General features: G+C 40.9%; 1 protein-coding gene across 1 annotated transcript in view; it reads right to left on the bottom strand.

Moving 5' to 3' along the window:
* Window positions 1-848: 848 nt before the first annotated feature.
* Window positions 849-18,735, bottom strand: part of TRPC7 (transient receptor potential cation channel, subfamily C, member 7) — a 188,570-nt gene continuing 170,683 nt past the window's right edge. The window contains exons 10-11 of the mRNA XM_015406784.1: window positions 2,149-2,224; window positions 849-991 (exon numbers count right to left, since the gene is read on the bottom strand). Of these exons, the coding sequence (XP_015262270.1) occupies window positions 849-991; window positions 2,149-2,224 (219 nt within the window). The remainder of the gene's footprint in view (window positions 992-2,148; window positions 2,225-18,735) is intronic.

Here is an 18,735-nt window from a genome sequence, read left to right as displayed (position 1 = left end):
TCCCTTTCAAATCCCCCAGGTTATTTTAATCCTCCCCACACACGTAGGCTCTGAAACTGCAGATACGTCCAGCCGGAGGAAAATGGCTGTGAGGTGGGCATTTGCTGGGAGCAACTAGTGGGCGCAGTGACCACCTTGGTCACTTGTCCTTCTCATTTGCTGGGAGCAACTAGTGGGCGCAGTAGGTTGTACCTCCCACCTTGGTCACTTGTCCTACCCTGCAAGTTTCCCTTGCTCTCAATTTGTGTTAACAAATGCAAGCTTGGAACATGTGTTTTCTAAGCTCTAACTGAAGACAAGATCTGAACCAGGGGGCTTCCCAGCTCACACTCTGAGTTGTTAAACTACACCAGGTAGGTTTTTTTTTTTTTTTAAAGGATTCATAGTGGTTGCACAAATGAAAATTTGTGGATTGCAAGTTTTGAATGGATGTCTCTGGAATACATCTTTGTACCTCTTTTTCTTTCCACACCTTTCAGTGTGATTTCTTACCATTTATGCTTTTTGATCCTTCGTTACTGTTTGCCGGTTTATCGCTATGAAGATCTGGCTTTTTTCCCAATTTTCAAAAGTTGCTTTGGGTATCTAGAACAACCAAAGTTATCTTCTCAAGGTTACACATGTAATTCTGATCTCAAAAGGCCTGCTTTGATACAAAAAAGTCACCTTTATATCATAAAGGAAATAATTGATCATTGGCTTCACCCAATAAACCAAGCTAATGCACAGTGCCTCTAAAAACAACTGTTACTCAGCAAAAACAGAGCTTTTGATGCACTCGTCTTGCACAGCTTTTGCTCCTTTAGAATGCTGGTTGAAATAATAAAGGGTTTCTTATTAGTCCACCATCAAATGTCCTTATTTAAGTTCTTCCCAAACTTGTCACTGAGTTGTTCTATAAGTTTTGCCAACTCGCCAGTTGCTTGTGATTTTTCTTCTAGAAGCTCATAGCGCAGACTTGAAATATCTTGCTTAATCTCCTTAAGTTCTCCTAAAATTAAAAGAAACACTCTTATTAATAGGATGTAATACATAACAATTAACAGAATGTTTAAGTTATCCTTAATCCCTTACATCTTTCCTGCCACCTCTTCCACATGTGGGAGTTTCCAACTTTAGCCACATTGCCTAATGATCAGCTGTCCAATGAACAAAGAATTTTGAACAATGTACTTTGAGCTGCAATTATTTTAGGCTTGCTTAAGGGACTAGCACTGTCTTCCATTCCACCCTCATCAGAGCATGGTTATTCACTTAGCAGACAGGAGGCACTGGAGCTGATATCTATCTATCTGTCCATCCGTCTCTCTCTCTCTTATCTATCTATCTATCTATCTATCTATCTTTTTATCTATCTTTCTATCTATCTATCTATCTATCTGTCTGTCTGTCTGTCTGTCTGTCTGTCTGTCTGTCTGTCTGTCTGTCTGTCTGTCTGTCTGTCTATCTATCTATCTATCTATCTATCATCTATCTATCTATCTATCTATCTATCTATCTATCTATCTATCTATCTATCTATCTATCATCTATTTGTTATCTATCTGTCCTCCATCATCTATCTATCTATTCATTCATGAACATAAAAAAACAAATTGGTAAGGATTTCTTCTCATTCAGATATTATTCAGAGTTTCTACACTGCCCTATGAAGGCTGCTTCCAAACTCCATTTAAAAGTTTGGCCACAGTGATTATTTTCTCTAGTGTATGATCACTGACTCATTAGCTTTCCCAGAGTGCTACACTGCTGAACTAGACAATCTCCTGGGTGAATCACATTGACATGATTTCTGTTTTGGTTCATTTGGACATTTCTTAGTGACTGTTTCCACTTACCAGAGTTCTGTACTGTTGTGCTCTAGCAAAACAGTAGGGATGGCTGGTATGATTAGGCAACACATTCTTTGAAGCTTCCAATAAAAACTACCATGGAAGTGATGCTATACGCATGACAGCCTCAGAGAATTCCTGAGGCTAACATTTTGATCATCCCCCTTTTTGCTTGGTGAGCTATGCTTTCAGGGAATAAAATCACTTCACCTCATCTATTTGATTGACAACTGAAGTGTCATAAACACTGTTAATAAAATGCTATGACTTTAACTTCACCCACGATGTGGTACCATTACATTTAAAAAGAACTTGCCTTCATTAACTTCATCATTCTCTCGATCCACCTGGGCCTTCAAAACATACCGTTTAATAAGTCTCTTCATTATTTTCTGAAAATTCAATTAAAATGGTTACATGGAATGATGTTGTCTGACCATATCTGTTTAATTTTAGGGCCACAATCTAGTGCAATTATTCATGTTTAAGGCCATTGATTGCGTTGATGAACTTAAGCACACAACTATATTGGATTGTGGCCTAAATGAGCTTAGAGGTGCAAAACTTTTTAATTGTATATTTATTAGATATGAGATTATAAATATGTAAAAGGCAAAGATCATTATGCCACCGAGATTCTTTTTGTACTTTACCTGGAGCAGCTGCCACTTGGTCCTTGGTCATTTCCATGTAGTTTCTAGCAAAGTCTATATCTTTTGTACACAAGATTCAAGGTGATTCTGTGGTTGCGTGTGCACCATGAGTAACACCTATTCAATTTGGGGGTATATTTGCTAGCTGCTCTGCCATAACTACAAGTATGGAAAGATTTATACATTTGGTGGAATAGCATCTATGGAGGTAGTGACAACTGCTCCAGACATCCACTGATTGAAGAAAGAGGAAAAAAGATTTTACCCCTTCTTTCTGTAGTTATTACTACTCTCTCTGTAGTTATTACCTGATCCTGAAACCCTGAGCATCAAATTTCTCAGGGTTGGAAATTGGAAATGGGGAGACAAGAAAGTGAAAGAGATCTATGACTCTCAGCACCTTCTACTGATTAATTGCTAGATTCATCCTAAAGCCTTTATGATGAAACTCACAAAATTCACGGTCACTGAAGTAACAGCAAATTGTGAAAAGAATATCCAACAATAGCAACAATAGTTTTATAAAAGCTGGTAGAGATTTATTTATTTATTCTTTAATATTTTTAAATTTTTAAAATTGCCTTTCCACTTTGACAAGGCAATATAAAAACAAAATAACCCCAAGTGACTATATATGATATTGTAATGCAATATTAAATTTACAACAATACAGAAAGTTATCTTGAAGAAAAGATGATAGAGAAACCAATTCTAAATTAAAGTATATTCGGAGTATTTAATATGCCTTTTAATTTTCCATTGTAAGGCCAAACCTTAATAGAACCAAACACCACCAAAGCTGACTCACTTTTAAAGGAATGTGTTACACCAAATCAAATTAATTAATTAAATTGAAATAAATGTGCATATTACCAAAATCTCAATATAAATAATAATTAAACACAATATATTTTAACTAATTAATTTAAAAAATAATGTGTATCAATAAATGTATCATTCATTGTTACATGGAAAGACCATCTTGAATATTTTATCTTTTTATTTCATTAACATGTTAGATCCAAACTAGTTTTTTAAAAAGTCCTATATATTACACTTTGCCCTGATGCACTCACATTAAAATTGGACCCTTCAATGAAAAAGTAAAGTTTAATTAATGCTTACAATATTAAAAATTAGGTTTTGAGTATAATTTTCACTGCAAAGGCAAAATAAATTTGATTCCACTGTTCATACTTGAGAAGAAAACCTAGAGGTGCTCAGACTTTCTATGGAGGAGGGTGCAATGAGATTTTTTTTGTTCACTTTACCTGACTACTTCCTATTTCATTCCTTTTACCTATACAAATAAGCTGCCTCCTATGACACAATTCTCTATATCCTCTCAAGTGTAAGAGAAAGCCCTCACCTCCAGGTGCTTAATAGTTGGTAACCATTTGACTTTTATAGAAATGATCTTGCCACTGCTACTCATACTCTGGTTTTATCCAGGCTTGATTACTGAAATATAGGCCATGTTCAGACTGGCAGTTTGGCCCGACAGCCAAACATTTCAGAAGCATTTCGCTAGTGGATTAAAGGGGCGGGTTTACACAGGCACACAGGCATCCCTCAGCTGTACTCAAGCCGTCTTGTACCACTTTCCTCTCGAGTTTTAAAAGTACCTGGTGGAAGTGGTAGCAAACTGTGTGGAGAGCGGGTTGATTCCAGTTCCCTGACATGTGAACACAAGCGCTGTAAGGCAGGAACAACCCACAGTCATTGATAATAGGCGCTGGCTGTTTCCGCGGCAGGCGCCCATGCACATAGGCACATGCAGTGGAGCGCAGAAACAGCTGCCAACAGCCACTAGGGGTGGGCCAACAGTGCGAACGCTCCCTTGCACCTCCTCCACAGTATCCTCCCACTTTATTTGCTGCAGTGTGAATGGGAATACCGTGACTAAGCCATTCCGGGTCTGGTCCGGGTCTTCTTTGACGTGACTCCCTAGTGCTGCAAATTGCCAGTCTGAACATGGCCATAGTCTCTGTGGGGCTGCCCTCTGAAAAAATCTTTAAACATCAGCTAGTCTGGGGTACAGTAGCGAGATTACTTACTCAGGGTAGCCAGTGGGAACATATTTACCTATCTTGAAAGAAGCTGAACTTATGGAGGTGTTTTACACCAACAGACCACTGCTCCTTTTAGCACAGTATTGTCTACTCTTGATAGGCAGCAATTATCCATTACATCAGACGGTGAGAAACTTTTCTCAACACTACTATTTGAGATTATTTAACTGGAAATGCCAGAGGTGGAACCTGGGTCCACCTGCATGCCAAGCGCATGATCTGCATCTGAGCCATGGCCATTCCCTTCAATGGTTTCTAGTTGGTTCTACGGACCTAAGCATCGGAAGAACTGTTTATTCTCATAGGAACTTTCCTAGCAATTAAAGTTATCTGCTTCAAGTCTACTCTGTATCTCCCTATTGTCAGAGGTTAGATAGGCAGTTATCTTTCTTGTAGGGGTACTCCATAATGGAGCTCCCATCTCAAGTTCACCTGGTGCATTTGCTGTTAGCAATGTCCATCATAGAAACCTGAGATTTTACAATTTAACCTGGTGATTCTTCAGACATTTAAATTAAGTTTTACTGCTGGTTTGGTTTTTATTGCTTTGCTATGTTATTGTTTTTTTAAAAAAACAAATTAACATAAACTGACTTATTGATCATTTTAAAGGAAAGTGGGGGTATGCATTCCTTAAAAAATAAATAAATTTTCTGACTGCAGAAATCCGCTTTTGGAAGTGCAAAATGAATTTATCTGCTGGATAGTATGAGGTGGCCACAAACCTCAGGTGATTTCCTGAGCCATAGACACTATTTTGCAGCCACAAATATAAGACTCTTCTTTGAAGATTAAACAAAGAGAATTGGTGCTTGATCCAGCCTGACTGAAATACTTTTAGGTCACATTGATTTCAGTGGAACAAATAGGCATATCCTTACTCCTCCACTGAAACCATCTGGTCATGAAAGTGCTTCACTTTGTCTGGATTGTGCCCTTGATGTGTAGACACACTCTCCAGAAGCTCAATTTTTATCCTAGAAACAAATATCTTTCCTACAAACCCAAAGATTTGGAGTAGATAATCTACAATGCTATAGATAGTACTTCTGGGTTCATGATTGTTGGCTGCAACATGGGATCCTACTCTCCTACAACTAAGTGTATACATTCTAGTAGTTATGCAACCCAACCATATGCATATTTGCTTTGAAATAGGCCCCACTGTATTCAGTGGAGCTTATGCTCAAGGTGCATAGGATTGCTGCCAAAAGGATGCAAAACTTTTAACATGCATTCTTCTTTTGGGGAAGACAAATACTGGACAATTGGTTCAAAGAAACATAACAAGGAGAAACTATGTAAAAATAAGTGTAGACAAGTAGCTAGAGCTCATTAAAAGAGCTAAACATGTATATATTACGCATGCAGAGGTTAATGGCATATTTGCATTGCGAAGAGAGGCAGAGTTACTTCCAGGAGAATACATGAGGTACAATGCACATACTATATGCTGGAGATGACCATGGTGGTAGAATCCATTGGGAAGTAGGGTTGCCACCTGAAAAAACATAAATTGAGGAGTGGTTTTTTGGGGAAGTGGGAAAATAACTGAATCCCAAAAGAAATGGTTTTTGAAAGGAGAGCCTTTTTTTTTAAGGGAAGGGGGAAGGGAAATAACAAATCAGATGCAAAAATGCCACCATCTCCTCAAGTTGAAAGCATAAATTGATCACCATAGTCTAACATACCATTTACCATTGAAATTGCAAAAATGAGTAATAGAATACTTTCCCAAAAATTCACTTCTGCATCTTAATTTTGTGTCTCTAAGCAAAAAATAAAAACAGAACATACAGCTTTTATGTTTATACTAGTATGTATGTATTATTAATAGGTGCTTAATAAAATGAAGCTCAATCCAGCTAAGACTGAAGTGGTCAGAGATACAGCAGGGACTGGCCAGTCAAACTGTTTTTGGATGAGATGACTTCCCCTTAAAGAAGACTTTTTGCTGTTTATGGATGCTATTAGATTTGGGTGTACAGCTGTAGCTCCTAGTCTCATTTAAGGCATACATTGTTTTTAATCAACTTTGGTTGTTGTAGCCCCTCTGGGCTTATATCCTAACTAGACATTTCAATGGGCACTAGGATTTTTGTCCACAGAATATGATTCGCCCCCACCCCCACTACTGCAGCCTGAACCCCCCCCCAATATTCTGTTTGGGGGGAGGGTCACCTATCCTCCAGGAACATATCAGGGAGCATTTGGGGTTGCTGGAAGAGAGGGGGGAGGCAGGAAAATGACACAAATAAATCTTTATGCCTGCAGAAATAGTGGATATAACAACTCCTGACCTTTCAGTTATTCATGCTGTGATTACATGCAGGTTTATATTTCTGCAATACACTTTCTGTGAGGCTGCCTTTCGGATTTGGTCAGGTTCAGCTGGTGCAAATGCAGCAATGAGACTGTTGGGTAGCATCAGTTACAGGGAACAAAATCACAGCAGTCTTAGAAGAGCCAGAATGACTACCATTTGCTTCTGGGCACAATTCAAAGTACTAATGATTTCATTTTAGGTCATAAATGGCCTGGGAGTAGGGTAATTTCCAAAGGACCACCAGCTCCAGTATGAATCTGCTTATCAGCTAAAATAATTTACAGAGACTTTACTTTGTATGCTGCTGCATATTCAGGATAGATGAGTGGTAATTACAGATGGGGTCTTCTCTGTTGTGGCAGCTTGGCTCCTTCCCTACAATTTTATGTGGATTCTAATGTGACACTACTCAAAACCTATAGGTTAAATGAGTTTTCATTTAAGTTAAGTAAGCAACTTTGCCTACAATGAGTTAACTGGTCCCAAGCTCTGGCACAAGTAAAAAAAATATCTTATTTCCCAAGATGGTGTGCCACTAACACCAGCACCCACCGTTAAGAACCTGGGTGTATTTCTGGATGCCTCCTTATCAATGGAGGCCCAGATCACAAATGTTGCCAGACTGGCTTTTCTTCAGCTGCGCCAGGTCAGGCAACTTGACCTCTTCTTTTCTTGCCCTGACCTAGCCACAGTAATCCAGGTAATGGTCACCTCTGGGCTAAACTACTGTAACTCACTCTATGCAGGGCTATCCTTGAGAATGACCCAGAAGTTGCAACGGATCCAGAATGAGGCAGTTTGGGTTCTTACCGGAACCCCATTAACTGTACATATCCAACTGGTATTTTGCCAGCTGCACTGGCTCCAGGTTGAATACCAGATCAGATTCAAGGTTTTGGTATTAACCTTTAAGGCCCTAAATGGTCTGGGACCAATGTACTTTCAGGATCATCTTTCCTGGTATACTCCCCAAAGAGCATTATATTCAGCAGAGATAAATCGACTGTTGGTCCCTGGCCCCCCAAATAGCCGGTTGTCTGCAACCAGAGCCAGGGTTTTTTCAGCCCTGGCTCCAACCTGGTAGAACTCTCTGCCAAATGACATCCATGCTCTGCGGGACTTAGTTCAATTCTGCAAGGCCTGTAAGGCAGAGATGTTCTGCCAGGCTTAGGGTTGAGGACAGCAACAGTCTTCATTGAGCCTGGCCTTCCTTTCTTTGGCCCATTATGCACTGAGAGCTTACTCTGCTTACTCTGGAGAATCAGAGCAGTGAAGACTATAAGCTTGACTTGGTATTTTTGTGCCTGCTGTATGCACCATTATTTTTTCTCCAGTGTATTTCTGTGTATTTGTTCTGCAGCTGCAACCAAAAACTGTATTTTTTCTTAATGGGGTGGGAATGTCACCAGTGCTAGACCCCCCTTCTGCACTTTAGACCCACTGATCCCCAACTTCCTCACCGCTGGGGAAGCTTAACATCATTAACTGTCCTTGCTGACTCTGGCCCTTCTCTTGGTTTCCCAACTTTCTACCCCCCTCCAGTGCTAGATCTCCCCTCTTTTGCACTTTAGACCCATGGATCATTGACTTCCTCACCACTGGGGACCCCCCACTTGGGTTAACATCATCAGCTGGCTGTCATTGCTGAGTCTGCCCCTTGTCTTGGTTTCTGGATTTTATGCCCCCTCCAGCACTAGACCTCTCCCCTTTTGCACTTTAGACCCAAGGGGGGAGGGAGGGGGGAGGTCCAAGACTAGCAAAAAACTCATATTGTTAGACTGAACCGGCTTGCTCAGGTAAAGGTTTCCCTTGCTTGAAAGCCAGTTGAATCCAACTCTAGGGGTGTGTGTGCTCATCTTCGTTTCCAATCCGAAGAGCCAGCGTTGTCTGAAGACTTCTCCATAGTCATGTAGCTGGCATGACTAAATGCTGAGGAGCACAGAACACTGTTACCACCACCCCCCCGAAGTGGTACCCATTTATCTACTTGCAATTTCTTGCTTTCAAACTGCTAGGTTGGCAGGAACTGAGGCCAGAGATGGGAGCTCACTCTGTCACGCAGCACTAGGGTCTCGGACTGCCGAACTACAGACCTTCTGGTCTGAAGCTCAGCATCTTAACCTCTGAACCTGCTTGCTACCCCCCCCCCCATTTAAAAGCTGGACAAGTGCAGCTTGTATACTGATGAAGGGGGAAGAACCAGTAATGCTCTGCTAAGATGGGGACCCAAGAGTAAATACAGATTGAAGAATCTCCTGTTTCAAGAAGTACATACAGTGCAAAACTGGCCAATAAGAAGTGGGAGGAAGAAGCTCAATGTGGGTGGAGTGGCCTCTGGGGGGCCAGAAAAGGGGGGGGAATCCAAAGGAATCTGTATGCTTTTCAATTCCCTTCAGCTTGGAAGCAAAACAAGGGTAAAAACTGCTACAAAAGCACTCTTAGAAAACCCAGGCAATCAGCAAATGGAAAGTGAACTGAGCTCTGAAGGGAGGGGGGGAAATGCAGAATGGAAAAAAATCCTCGATGGACATGCACTATAAAAGTGATGGGAATGCAGAAGGACAAAAAAAAAAACACCAATGGACATGCACGGTGAAAGCAAGGGGATACACTAGTGCATAATACACCTTTTTCTTCCCCTTAAGGTAAGGATAAATCTGACTTTTTAGATGCCACCTGGAATGGTTATTGTATTTGTTTTATTGTTTATAATTTGTTTTAAGCCAGTTTATAATTGTACCTCTTTGAATGTTGTATACCACACTGAGCCCCAAGTATGAGGGAGGGCGGTTTAGAAATTGAATTTATAAATAAATACATAAGATTTTATTGAGGTTTTCTGTCGGATATCCCCACACACATAACTTTGACTTATGAATTCATCTGCTTTGGCACTGGGTTGAATGTTTTACTACTATTAGTCTTCATGCCACTACATTTATTATTTTACTGCTTGTTTGTTATTGTTGGGCTTTTATTTCTTTTGAATGCTATTTTATTGTTTTAATGATTTTCTGCTTTAATTGTGTTGAAATTTGCCTTGGTACCTCCTACTCTAAGAGTTTTGGATATAAAGATTTAATTATAAGAATGTTTTTGAGGATGGGAAGGCGTTTTGCTGTACTTGTGTAACTGTTTTTTAAAAGGGATTCCTCAGGAGAAAACATCCAGAGGGTTGTGCCTTTATTCTAGCAGATAATCTACTTTACAGGGTTAGGAAGGATAGACTAAAAAAACCCACAGAATTCTCAAAAGGAAAAGAAATGACCAAACCCAGGAAAAGAAAACAGTAGCTAAAACTGCTTTTTGCTTAGGGTTCTGCAATATGCCATGAGTTTTGCCATTCTGTTACAAAAAAGGGATTACTGTTCCCAGGAAGAATAAAGCACATTCCTTCAGATTAACACTATCTCCCAAAAGGTCTGTGTGAGGAAAGAGGGAAAGAATGAATTGTCTCATCATGCATAAGCTTTGTTATAGTGATTTTCTCCCCCCCCCCATATTTCACACTGAAACCAGCATATATCTGTGGGGTGGGAGAGGGGAGAAAGGTGACTTCAATATTTCATATTCAACAATTTGAAATATGGCACTAGAAAACAGCACAGTTATCTTTCTTTCCCTCTGTGATGCACAACTATATCATCATATGGACTATATTACTAAGATATCATTGGAGTAGAGCAACATTCTGCTGTCCTCTTATGCATCTCTTTGCTGTCACAATACCTTTATTTAAGTATATTTGTTAACCATGTCATGCCACACATCCATTGTTTTAAAACGCTAACCATCAGACAGAACCAAAGAAGGATGATCAGTGATTACTTTGTACTTTGTAGTTGAAAATAATTATTGTCCAGGCAACAGGATTGATCTTTACTGTCTCATCTCTTTGGCTAGCTACCCTTGTCCATGATATTGCACTTCCTATTACATTGTGACATTGTTATTCATGTTCTTGGCAGAATCTGACATTTTTAATAATATATCTTTGGGGACTGAGCTTGGTAAGAGCATTATAAAAGACAAAGGAAAAAAGTAGTTATTTCAGCTGTCTCTTTCCAGCTTCGGGGTTTAGTACTGCTAGGTAGGTCCCAACCTACCAGGAACTATAATTATGCCCTTTTGAAAAGAATAATTTATTCTGCATAATTACTTCAAGGTTAAACATGATTCATGCAGAAGATGACACGGCTTTTTCAGTTCAGGGGATCTTTATTGTTTCAGGCTTTTTTGATGCTTCAGGTTAGATACGTTTGGTATGGAAATTGACAATGTTAATGTTCCCTATTGATTACTTTTCTCTACCTGAATCATTTGGCTCTCCTGTCTTCCTTCCCATTGTAAAGACAATCCCTTATATTTTGCAGCTAAGGAAATGGTAATTTGTGGACTTTCCCTAAGATCACATGACCTTAATTTCTAGAACAAGGCCCAGAGGCTGCTGTATAAAGTGTTTTAGTTCTTTGTTCTAAAGTTGTTGAAAGCAATTTTTCAGGGCCAAAATACATGTTGTGTGTGATGTGAGTTGGTACATGGGTGCCTGATTCAACTCTCAGTCCCAAGTTCATGCAGCGGCTAACCTTGAAAAACCTGCCCATCATTTCATGTGGTCAAAATGCTGAGAGAAAACAAAGTCTTCAAGCTTCCCTCCTGCACTGTTATCACGAGTGGAAATGGCGATCTGCCTCATCCTCAGCCTTCCCCCACCCACCCCGCTGTTTCTGCTTCCCCCCTTGCAGCATTTGGAGCTGAGCAGAGTGACAGACAGGTTTTTAAAGGTTAGTCCTCATGTCAACTAAGAGTTGGGTCATGCACACATGACCTGACTCACATCACACATAATGTGTGTTTTAGCCTTCATTCTGGTAGTTCCCTAGGGCACTTAAGGAAGCAGTGGTTCATCCTCTCTTAAAGAAACCATCTCTGGACCCAGCCGAATTGGTAAATTATTAGCCAATTTCCAACCTGCCCTATTTGGGCAAAATATTTGAGAGAGCAGTGGCAAGTCAGTTACAGAGTTTTCTGGAATACACTTCCATATTAAATCCCTTCCAGTCCGGTTTTCACCCAGGCCATGGGACAGAGACAGTACTGGTCGCCCTCATGGACAACCTCCAAAGACATCCGGATTGGGGTGGGACAGCAGTACTATTGTTGTTAGACCTGTCATCTGCATTCAACACGGTTGACCATCAGTTACTGATCCACCGCCTCACCAATGGTGAGGCTCAGGGGTCTGCCTTACAATGGCTTTCCTCCTTCCTCCAGGATCAGGGACAAATGGTGGCACTAGGGAAGAACTTTCCCAAAGGTATCCACTGATTTGCAGAGTGCCTCAAGGGGCAGTTCTCTCCCCAATGTTATTTAACATCTACATGTGCACCCTTGCCCAGATTGTCTGGAGGCATGGGCTGGGCTGTCATCAGTACACTGATGACACCCAGCTATATCTGTTGTTGAGAGGCTGGTCTGACTCTGGACCGGAAGATCTGGACCTGGTGTTACAAGCCGGGGCTGGATGGCTTAGACTGAGCTGACATTGAATCCAATGAAGACGGAGGTTCTGTACCTAAGTTGCAGTGGCCTGGGGTTAGGAATTGGCACCATCATCAGAGGTTAGGAGTTTGGCAGTACTCTTGGATGCCTCCATGACAATGGAGGCTCAGGTAGCAACCACTGCTTAGTCAGCCTTTTACCATCTCCGGCTGATTAGGCAGTTGGTTCCCTTCCCCAAACTCAGTGACTTGGCAACAGTAATGCACGCAATGGTCACCTCGAGATTAGACTACTGCAATGCTCTCTACATGGGGCTGCCCTTGTCCCAAATTCAGAAGCTGCAGGTAGTGCAGAATGCATCGGCCAGGCTGTTCTTGGGTCTCTTTTTGTGAGAATACAGCCAGCCTGCACTGAAAGCACTGCACTGGCTGCCTATAGCATACTAAGTTTGCTTCAAGGTGCTGGTTCTTACCTATAAAGCCTTTTATGGTCAGGGATCAGCATACCTAAGGTACTGCCAGGGCTGGCCCCAGCTTATTTTGCACCCTAGGCGAGGATCCCTTCTGCCCCCCACCCGTGCACCCACCAATTTTCAAAAATACATGCATTTTAGGAAGAATGAAAAACACAAATAATCAAGAAACTCTCAGAGTACGAGGCCGGGTGCAGTTTGGCGCCCCTAAGGGCCGGCCCGCTCTAGGCGATCACCTAGTTCGCCTAGTGAGTGAGCCGGCCCTGGGTACTGCCTTTCCCCACACATTCCCCAGAGAGAACTACATTCAGGGACACAAAATCTCCTGGTTCTCCCTGGCCCTAAGGATGCCAGGCTGGCTATGACCAAGACTAGGGCTTTTTTGGTGGCAGTTCTGTGCTGGTGGAATGAGCTTGATTCCCCACTCCTCCACTTGCACCTGCTGGATGACCTTGGGCAAGCCATAGTTCTGTCACAGCTGTTCTTGAAAAAGAGCAGTTTCTGTCAGAGCTCTCTCAGCCCCACCTACCTCACAGGGTGACTGTTGTGGGGAGGGGAAGGGAAAGGAGTTTGTAAGCCGCTCTGAGACACCTTTGGGTAGTGAAGGGCGGGGTATAAATCCAATCTCTTCTGTTCTTCTTCTTCTCCCTGAGGATATCAGTGCACTGTGGGATTTATTACAGTTCTGCAGGGCCTGTAAGATGGAGCTCTTCCACCAGACATTTGACTGAGGAGCTGCATTTAATAATTTAACAGACTCAAGAGCCTTACCCTGGAATCCATCATGGCCATGTCTGCTGTGCTTGTATTCTATGTATACTATGGGGCTGCTTAGTAGTCTTACAACCACTGCTGATTGAATATTTGCTACAGCTATTATTAAGAACTATGTTTCGCCATCATATATGTAATATCTATGTAACACCTCATAAATGTTTTATAATTTTAACCTGTTTTTAATTTGCTTTTAACTTTTAATGTAAGCCACCCTGAACTTGCCTTGGTGGGGAGGACGGGGTATAAATCTAATAAAATAAATAAATAAATATATTTAACATGAACTCAGAAATGTTACAACCATGCCCCAGACTGGGTTTGGAAAGTGAAGGATATAAGGGCATGGTGCTGATACCAATAAATAGAGTAGCTCTACTGAGACTGTCCTGTTGGCAAGCTGAGGAAACAGGCAGAATCAGTCCTGAAGCCCCTTTCTTTCCTAGTCTCCACCAAAGTTGTGCTCCAAGGACAACAGATAGAGGCATTTTCCCCATAAAAGGATATATATATATAGTTTTTAATATCTAACCCAGAGGGACTAAAGGAAATTGGCGCTTCTATAGTATCAACTGCCCTGACTAGAACAGCCCAGACTAGCCCAATCTTGTCAAATCTCAGAAGATAAGCTGGTCAGCCCTGGTTAGTATTTGGATGGGAGACCACCAAGAAAGTCTAGGATCACTAAATAGAGGCAGGAAATGGCAAACCCACCTCTCAATGTCTCTTGCCTTGAAAACCCTATGGGGTCACCATAAATCAGCTGTGACTTGAATTCAAAAAAATGCAAAAAAAGTACTAACTAGGGATGGGCATGGCATGAACTATTTATGTGGTTTGGTTCATAGTTCATGGCTGAACCATGAACTGAACATGAAGCCATACTAACAGGGAGGCTGGTTCACAAACCAACCCAGTTTGTATTATTTTGTGAGCTATTTAAAGTTTAAACCCTGCTTCTTTTTGCAGGGAGCATAAAATCAGGGTTTAAATGGCTTCCTACTGCTCAGCTGTTTGATTTGGTTTGGTTTAATTGCCCCCAGCCATTTAACCCCCTGCTTTCTGCTCCCCATGAAAAGCAGGGTGCCATTTAAACCCCTGTTTTCTGCTCCCTGTGGCTTTTCATGGGGAGCAAAAAGCAGTAGTTTAAATGGCTCCCAGCCAGCAAAACTAAACAGCTGTTTTTCATGATGAGCAGAAAGCAGGGGTTTCACGAACTTCCACAAACTGCCACAATATGCATCAAAATTCATGAATGTTCATGGTGGTTTTTCAGTCCACAAATATTGCTTTGCAAACCACAAACTGGCTAAAATTCATGAAGCTCATCAGCTGGTTTGTGCCCATCCCGAGTACCAACTGCTTCAGTCTAGCCAAGAACCTCAGTAGTACTTTACCAGTCGAAATGGGACAAGCTGGCATTCCAATTATATTTTTAATATCAAAAAACCTTGCTTTGAACAACACTGAAATGCAATCGGACAGCCACAATGTCTTCTGGATTCACTGGCATAAATAGAAGAATGAATGGTGGCAAATCCAGAGAGAATTGGTAGTATGGAATGAGTCTTTAAGGCTTCCAGAAGTGAGAAGGTTTTTTCATTCATGCTGGTTTTTGATGGCCAGAGATGAGTGAGAGACATAACAGAACAATTAGCCGCAATTCTGAGCTCAAACACACACACATGTCCATGTATAACGGCAGTAGCTGAAATAATCAATGCACCCTTTTGAAAAATGATTACACTGATACATCTGCAATACTCTGTCCCTCAGAAGATCACAGCTAGAATACAGCTTCATAATGCTAGGTTTAATGGTTAGTCACAGCCTCAAACAATATGCCTACAGCATTATATAATGCTGTTTTAGAAGTCCACCTTATAGATGTGTAATCTGTAGCATGGTTAATTCCTGCTTCCAGACCAAAATTTTAAATGGTTACAAAATATATAAATAAAGGAACAGATCCCAGAACTGCTAGGTCAAAAAAGGGCTTTGGAGGGCACAGAACCGTTATCCTGAAATGAGAATAGTTCGCAAAAGCTAAAATTGTACCCATCTCCTCCCCACAATTGAAGCTGGTGGCTTCTGTCCCTATACATCAGACATAGTTTTTCTGAGTGAATATTCATGGATGTAAAACACTATTCAAAAATAATCTTGATGCAATCAGAACCAGATTGGAATGGATGAAAGTGCAAAAATTGAACAAACAAATTGAAAGACCTGAAAGCTTCAGTAGCCTTTGTATGCCCACTAGTGTTAGCTACAAAATTTGGAAATTAAAAAAAATGGACCAATGGTGATTCCTAATACAATTTGTTCCACTTAGAAAACAAACCAAGTTAACTTGGAAGCCCAAACTCTGGAGATCCTAATTATCCTTAATGTGTTGCATAGGGTAGGGGTTCCCATTGTGGTGACTGAGGGTGCCATGGTGCTCACTGACACCTTTCCTGGCACCTGCCAAGTGTTTTTAGAAAATGGGCAGAGCCAGGTGTGGGTTTTGCCCAGCAAGACTTCATTTTTTATATATTTAAAAAAAGGCCCAGAAAGACTTCTGATTGGTCATTGGAGGTTTGACTGGTGATGCAGATTTAAAAAAAAAAAAAGCCATTGCTTTGGTAGCAGCTGCCCATTCCAAAGCTGCCTATAGGATCAAGAAGGTTTGGGACCCTCATGGATTTCATTCCTTGCTTTTCTTTTCTTTTTTGCCTGCCATGATATTTCTAGTTTTGGTCCGGGCCTGATTCAATTAATATTCATGGTCCAACTATCCACTACTGACTGGGCTTTCGGGCACTTCTAGTTATCCACTTTGCCTGGCTGTTTCTATTCAGAGTGGATAATACAAATATACACTGATGACTGGGCTTTGTGAACAAAGGTGCATCTTGTCAGGGCGAGGCATCGGCTGTCTCTAGCTATAAGGACTGCTGTTGCTCAGGGCTCGAAGTGGCACCTCCTGTCCACCTCAGTGGACTAACAATGGGTTATCACAAGGATCATCTTCTCCCAAGTATTCCATTCATTTTCAGAGGCATGCACTCTCAGTGGATGCTTAATACACCCAGTAGGAAAGTACCCGCTGTTCTGCCTTCTCACTATTGGTGCCTAAATTCTACCAGCAAACTTCGCTCATGAAAAAAGACTTTATAGGAATTAAACTAGACTTTATTACATGACTGATCTGCATCAACGAAGTACAAATTAACTTTTAAGCACAGGTTGCAACTAAGGCAGCACACTGTCAACCAATATTTGAGTGACACCACCCCAGCTCCACATTTGGTCAGCATCACCATTGGCTTTGTTTAGCACATTACCTATGCTGAGAGGTACCAAGTTGCATCCCCTTCCCCCCATATGCCAATCAAGTGACTAAGGGTTAGGTTAGTCAGCGCCAAGTATGTCTCCTCCACAACTCACTGCACCACTTCAGTGGTGGCCTGTTTTAGGAATGGTATCACATGAAAAATTGCTGCAGAGTCTGCTTATGAGTACCTCTTAGAAGCATTCCCATTCGCTGGGCACTTGCCCAACTCAGCCAATGATGCCTCAGGCTACATGCTAGTTACAAGGGCTGGTAGAATGAGAGCCATGGGTCAAGCAGAGCCTTGAATGAACTCTTCTAGGTACCCTTTGAGACACCTGCTGCTTGATATCATTTCCATTGCAGTCTGCTTTTTTGTGACTTTTGTAGTTGTCCTTTATTGTGGTTTTTATGGAGGCAGATATATTTCTGCTCTTTGTTTTTATGGATTGTAACACCTAACTTTCATTATAAGGCCATTTCAGTTATCCTGTTGGGTAGATTGGCAGGACAATAACAAAATGTTTAAAATATAATAGAGCTAATAAAATAAGAAATAATAAAATAAATTAAAGTACAACTAAAATTAGTACATTGAAAATGTAACTGCTGTTGATTACATAGTTCAGAACATAAATGTGTTATACTTGGTACTACCGAGCTGGATTCCAGCTTAGAGGACAGTCCTCCTCCTGTTCTTCTACCATTCAAAATATACAACAAACATATCACCAAATGGAGAGGAAGAGCTGCCTGTCTTCCAGTGCTGTGCTCCTGTTTCTTGGATGCTTTTTGGGCTCTGCTCTGGTCACATGATTCACAGCAGTGGATTAGAGTTTCAGTGGGGAAAGGGGCTTCATGTTAAAGAAGGATGGGAAGATAAGGTGACATTCCCTGTGCGAAGATTTTTAATGTTTGACCCCTTGTTCTCACTGCAACACTCACTGATTGCTGTAAAACTGCACAAACTACAAAGCAATCTACTCTGTAGGCTCATGTGTAGAACTTTTTGAGCTGTAGTCTTACTTCTTGTGTGTCTTCCAAGTTTGTGAACACCCCAGCAAAAGAGAATTTAAGGTATGCTTGGACTTTATTTGGAGTCAAATAGTATACTCCATAGTCGTCCCCCCCCCCAGTTATGCTCAGAGGATTGTTTTGGTGTTACTTCAGTTTAGCCTTCAATAAATTACATCAATGAGAGTTTGGGGAAGTGAGCATTTATCATGTAAATACTAGTAATAAGATGGTAATTGTTTAGCCTAGTAAAAATAAATGTTAAAAAACCACCCCGAAGTTATACTTTTTATTATTCTGATATCAAGTTTCGGATAAATTTTGAATGAGATTTTTCATAATGTGTTGTATTATGGAAGTTAAATATAGCGAAAGTGTGCTTTAGCATAAAATGAATAACTTATTAAGTATTCAGCTATGCAGTGATATAGGATCCATTGATTCGGATCATTCAGAGTATGCCATACATTGTGCTAGCCTTATCACTTCTTGTATCCCATAGAATTATGGTTGGCAACTGGCCCAAAAAGTCTTTTTAAATAAAGGTTTAATACGTTGAAATGAGCAGATGAAGCTTTTCATGCAATAGAGATAAATAAGAACACCTTATAATTGCTGCTGATATTAAAATGGCAGCTAAAGGGATCAGTTTAAAAGCTGGAAGTCCTACATAGTCTCCGTTCCTTGGAATGGTCTCGAGCTGACTTTTGGGCCTTGTAAGGAATGAAGTCATGTATAATCACCAAGGCCACAATGCCAAGCATATTTACTAAG

The sequence above is a fragment of the Gekko japonicus genome, unplaced genomic scaffold, assembly GCF_001447785.1.
Source record: "Gekko japonicus isolate JY-2015 unplaced genomic scaffold, Gekko_japonicus_V1.1 scaffold609, whole genome shotgun sequence".
Classification (NCBI taxonomy): Eukaryota; Metazoa; Chordata; class Lepidosauria; order Squamata; family Gekkonidae; genus Gekko; species Gekko japonicus.
Note: the sequence above shows the minus strand (reverse complement) of the source record. Positions and strands in the feature narration are given on the sequence as shown.